The sequence below is a fragment of the Bufo bufo genome, chromosome 2, assembly GCF_905171765.1.
Source record: "Bufo bufo chromosome 2, aBufBuf1.1, whole genome shotgun sequence".
Taxonomy (NCBI): Eukaryota; Metazoa; Chordata; class Amphibia; order Anura; family Bufonidae; genus Bufo; species Bufo bufo.
In genome coordinates, this window is record NC_053390.1 from 552,630,097 (window position 1) to 552,635,776 (window position 5,680).

General features: G+C 45.5%; 1 protein-coding gene across 2 annotated transcripts; it reads right to left on the minus strand.

Annotated features, from left to right (window-relative positions):
* Positions 1-1,856: 1,856 nt before the first annotated feature.
* Positions 1,857-3,239, minus strand: LOC120991680 (tubulin alpha chain, testis-specific-like). Of its 2 annotated transcripts, XM_040420480.1 has the most exons (2): positions 3,079-3,239; positions 1,857-2,997 (listed from the first exon to the last, which is right to left on the minus strand). In XM_040420480.1, the coding sequence occupies exons 1-2, from the start codon at positions 3,156-3,158 to the stop codon at positions 1,857-1,859; spliced, it is 1,221 nt and encodes a 406-aa protein (XP_040276414.1). In that variant the 5' UTR covers positions 3,159-3,239. The 2 variants fall into 2 exon arrangements, with proteins under 2 accessions (XP_040276414.1, XP_040276413.1); XM_040420479.1 differs by having other exon boundaries at positions 1,857-3,239.
* Between the last annotated feature and the right edge of the window lie 2,441 nt (positions 3,240-5,680).

A 5,680-nucleotide genomic window follows, 5' to 3' on the forward strand; every position in this document is an offset into this window, starting at 1 on the left:
AGGCTCTCTTACGCGATCTATGCGCGTGTTCAAGGGTGGCCGGAGGCGCACCAGTCAATTGTTCCTGTGACACAGGACTATTCATAGGAGGTTGCTGAGCTGTGGGAGCCGCAGGCTGCACAGACCCTGAAACAGGGTGACCAGCCAGTGCTTGCGCAATAGTCTGCGACAGCACAGAGGACATAGAGTCCATAGCAGCAGTAATTGCGGCCGTGACAGAGCGCTGCAGCGCTACTGCCTGAGTGTCACTACCCATATATGAATCCCTCACAGGGGATGAAGGTACTGAGGCCTCAGGGGTAGGGTCTGAAAGAGGCATGGCAAAGGTAGTATATTAAATATATAATGCAGGGGAAAAAGACTGATCCTAATATAATGGTAAGGGATCGGAGGGCTCAATAGATGGGTCACTGAGAGAAAACTAGCTAAAAATGGGTTATTCACCCGCTTTGTGAGGAGCGCCGGCGACAGGCGACTGGAACACAGAACGATTCGGCAAAAATGCAAGGGCCGCCGAAGTCTCGCGAGGCCCGACGATAATACCAGAAGAAAAAACTAAATGGGCGCCCAGTGTAAACCGCAAGAAGCGGAGCCTATGGGGGGGAAAACAGAACGATCCCCATAACAGAAAATACCAGCAGTGGCGATGGCCGCAGGGGGCTAGCCCCAAGCAATGACCAGCACCATAAACCTTAAGAGAAACGTGCAACTAAAGCAAGATCATAAAATACAGCATATATAAATAAATGCACAATCAGTATAGACAAGGAGTTGCCAAAATGAGTACTTATGTTGGTGGCAGCAGCAAAGAAAGAGGGGGATCTATAGGAGGAGCCATCTGTTATATGGACTGTGAGGGGAGGGTGATGTTGCTATGGTTACGCTATGTTATGTAAACTTTTCTTTGCTGCTATTGGTGGACAGTAAAGAAGGAGATAGCAATAGGAGCCTCCGTGTCTTGCTGTAAAACTACCCCACAAGTGACCCCATTTTGGAAAGAAGACACCCCAAGGTATTCCGTGAGGGGCATGGCGAGTTCCTAGAATTTTTTATTTTTTGTCACAAGTTAGCGGAAAATGATGATTTTTTTCTATTTTTTTTTTCTTACAAAGTCTCATATTCCACTAACTTGTGACAAAAAATAAAAACTTCCATGAACTCACTATGCCCATCACGAAATACCTTGGGATGTCTTCTTTCCAAAATGGGGTCACTTGTGGGGTAGTTATACTGCCCTGGCATTCTAGGGGCCCTAATGTGTGGTAAGTAGTTTGAAATCAAAATCTGTAAAAAATGGCCGGTGAAATCCTAAAGGTGCTCTTTGGAATGTGGGCCCCTTTGCCCACCTAGGCTGCAAAAAAGTGTCACACATGTGGTATTGCCGTACTCAGGAGAAGTTGAGAAATGTGTTTTGGGGTGTCATTTTACATATACCCATGCTGGGTGAGAGAAATATCTTGGCAAAAGACCACTTTTCCCATTTTTTTTTATACAAAGTTGGCATTTGATCAAGATATTTCTCTCACCCAGCATGGGTATATGTAAAATGACACCCCAAAACACATTGCCCAACTTCTCCTGAGTACGGCAATACCACATGTGTGACACTTTTTTGCAGCCTAGGTGGGCAAAGGGGCCCACATTCCAAAGAGCACCTTTCGGATTTCACCGGCCATTTTTTACAGATTTTGATTTCAAACTACTTTGCACGCATTTGGGCCCCTAAAATGCCAGGGCAGTATAACTACTGGTGGTTAATGCCTGTAAAATGTAACTGGATAAGAACAAGTAACTGGATAATGTGAATGATAACATAACAGGACTAACAGTTCTAACATCTGGTACCGTCTAGAAGCTCAGTATTCCTCGCCCTCAGCCTCCTCCTCCACTGAATCTATTCCCTCTTCTTCATAATCCTTCTCCAGCGCTGCCAGATCTTCCCGGGCCTCTGAGAACTCTCCTTCCTCTATGCCCTCTCCAACATACCAATGCAAAAACGCACACTTGGCATACATCAGATCAAACTTGTGATCTAGCTGGGCCCAGGCCTCTGCAATGGCCGTAGTGTTGCTCAGCATGCATACCGCACGTTGCACTTTGGCCAGATCTCCTCTGGGCACCACTGTCGGAGGCTGATAGTTGATTCCGACCTTGAATCCTGTCGGGCACCAGTCTACGAACTGAATGGTGCGTTTTGTCTTAATGGTTACAATGGCAGCATTGACATCCTTGGGTACAACATCTCCCCTGTATAACATGCAGCACGCCATGTATTTGCCGTGGCGAGGGTCACACTTCACCATCTGGTTTGCTGGCTCAAAACAGGCATTGGTTATTTCAGCCACAGACAGCTGCTCATGGTAGGCCTTCTCTGCGGAGATCACAGGAGCATATGTGACCAGCGGGAAATGGATGCACGGATACGGAACAAGGTTTGTCTGAAATTCGGTGAGATCCACATTCAACGCTCCATCATACCTCAGAGAGGCTGTGATGGAGGACACGATTTTCCCAATGAGACGGTTTAAGTTTGTGTATGTTGGACGCTCAATGTCCAAGTTAAAAGCACAATCTGAATGCTCCAGAGTGGTTAATATGGAGTTGTATGGCTCCACCACCGCTGTGGAGACTTGTGGTGCTGAATAGATTGCAAACTCAAGCTTGGACTTCTTGCCATAATCTACGGAAAGTCTCTCCATGAGAAGAGAGGCAAATCCTGAGCCTGTGCCTCCTCCAAAACTGTGGAAAATGAGGAAACCTTGTAGGCCCATGCACTGATCAGCCAACTTGCGCATGCGATCTAGGACCAAATCAACTATCTCCTTCCCGATGGTATAATGTCCCCGAGCGTAATTGTTGGCTGCGTCTTCCTTTCCTGTGATGAGCTGTTCGGGATGGAAGAGCTGCCGGTATGTGCCGATGCGCACCTCATCAACAACCGTGGGCTCCAAATCCACAAACACAGCCCTAGGGACATGTTTCCCAGCTCCTGTCTCACTGAAGAACGTGCTGAAGGAGTCGTCTCCTCCGCCAATGGTTTTATCGCTGGGCATCTGTCCATCGGGTTGAATGCCATGTTCCAGGCAGTACAGCTCCCAGCATGCATTGCCAATCTGAACGCCAGCCTGGCCAACGTGGACTGAAATGCACTCGCACATTGTTATTTCCGCAGAGGTAGGTCTATCGTAATATTCTTGCGCCGTCCAAGCCCTCTGGAACCCAGTCTCTCTTGATACGCAGCTCCGTGTCAACTGCCATCAGCTTTGGTATTTTTTGCCCCCCGAACAATAGGTTATAACAAAATTTTATCTGGTAAAAAACAAAGACCACCTAGCTTGTCTAGGGGTAAGACGTTCAGCAGACTCAAGGTGTAACAGGTTTTTATGATCCGTAATTACCGTGACGGGTTGAGCTGCCCCCTCCAAAAAGTGATGCCATTCCTCAAATGCTAATTTAATAGCTAAAAGTTCCCTGTTGCCTATATCATAATTCTTTTCAGCTGCCGACAATTTCTTAGAAAAGAAAGCACAAGGATGGCATTTACTTGGAAATGGACCCTGGGATAGTACCGCCCCCATCTCCGAAGCATGAACCTCCACAATAAAAGGTTGAGAAACATCAGGCTGGACCAGTATGGGTGCCGACGTGAAACTCTCTTTCAGAGAGGAAAAAGCCAGTTTTAGCAGCGTCAGACCATTTAGAAAAATCAGTCCCCTTCTTTGTCATGTCAGTAAGGGGTTTGACAATTGCAGAATAATTCTGAATGAATTTTCTATAGAAATTGGCAAACCCCAAAAACCACTGCAGAGTTTTTAGGTTCTCAGGAAAGATCCCATTCCAGGATCGTGCGGACCTTCTCTGGATCCCTACGGAACCCCGAAGCTGATAGTAGATACCCCAGGAATTGTACCTCCTGTACAGCAAATACACATTTCTCCAATTTAGCATATAACTTAGGCTACTTTCAATCGGGCGTTTTGGCTTTCCGTTTGTGAGATCCGTTCAGGGCTCTCACAAGTGGTCCAAAACGGATCAGTTTTGCCCTAATGCATTCTGAATGGAAAAGGATCCACTGAGAATGCATCAGTTTGTCTCAGTTTGCCTCCGTTCCGTCTCAATTCCTGTTTGGAGGCGGACACCAAAATGCTGCTTGCAGCATTTTGATGTCTGCCTGACGAAACTGAGCCAAACGGATCCATTCTGACACAATGTAAGTCAATCGGGGTGGATTTTTTTTCTATGACACAATCTGGTACAAATGAAAACTGATCCATCTTCCATTGACTTTTAATGGTGTTCAAGACGGATCTGTCTTGGCTATGTTAAAGATAATACAAACGGATCCATTCTGAACGGATGCAGATGTTTGTATTATCTGAACGCATCCGTCTGTGCAGATTCATGACGGATCCGCACCAAACGCGAGTGTGAAAGTAGCCTTATTGTCCGTAAAATCTACAACACCTGCCTGACATGTACCTTGTGTGTCTCCAGATCGGGTGAATAGATCAAAATATCATCAAGATATATCACCACAAATCTGCCGACAAGATGACAAAAGATATCGTTCCTCCATTTGTTTCAGCGAGGTGGACTGATCACCTCGCTTTGTTGGGTGATGTACATGGACGGGTATGAGGGGGGAGTATGGGGCTCGGGCTATTCAGCGACAGCAGCCAAGGTTAGGGAGGGGGGGGAATATTTGGGATTAAAGGTATTAGGTCGGAGTCTACAGAGCCGGATGTATTGTAATGATTTGTGATGAAGTTAAAATGAAAGCAATATCTTTTTTATATGTGTATAAGTTCACTTTGTGTGTATTTTTCTCGGCTCTGTTTAAATGTTTTGTTACCTTTATTGAAGAAAATAAAATATTTATTGGATTAAAAAATATATATATATCGTTGACAAAGTGTTGAAAGACAGCAGGAGCATTAGTCAGGCTAAATGGCATGACCAGGTTTTCATAATGCGCCTTAGGAGTGTTAAACACTGTCTTGCACTCATCCCCCTCTTTGATGCGAATCAGATTGTAGGCTCCCCTTGAAACCATTTTGGAAAACCAATTTGCACCAGCAATCTGATTAAAAAGGTCGGGTTATCCGATTTAGTACACGAAAATCTATGCAAGGACGCAGGCCCCCATCTTTCTTCTTTACAAAGAAGAACCCTGTATCCACGGTGAAGAAGAGGGTCTGATACGGATAAAATACGGATATTGTCCGTGTGCTGTCTGCATCCATATGTCCATTCTGTAAATGATAGAACAGGTCTTATGCTGGCCTATAATATTCGTTTTACTGACTCACTGAAGTCAATGGGTCTGCAAAAAAAAATAAAAAATGCGGATGGCACACGGACAAATGGCACACAGTATTCCTCCTGCAACTCCTCCTTCTAGTTACATCCTCTCTGTCTTCACTGCCCCTTATTACTGGGGTACCTTTTTTATTTTTTTCCTAAGAAGACAACAAAACCCCATGCTGTGAAAGATACTCAAGAGAGTCTCCCTATTGATGACTTGTGTGAGGTTAGCATTTGGAATGCCATGAGAAGAAGGTTCAGAAGGAGGCAGGGGGACCCCAAGCATAACTGTGTTGGTGGTGGTAGTAGTGACGCTTTTAGCCAGGAAGTAGGGGTAGCGACAGTAGCACTCTGGCAAATACAGAGTAGGAAATCT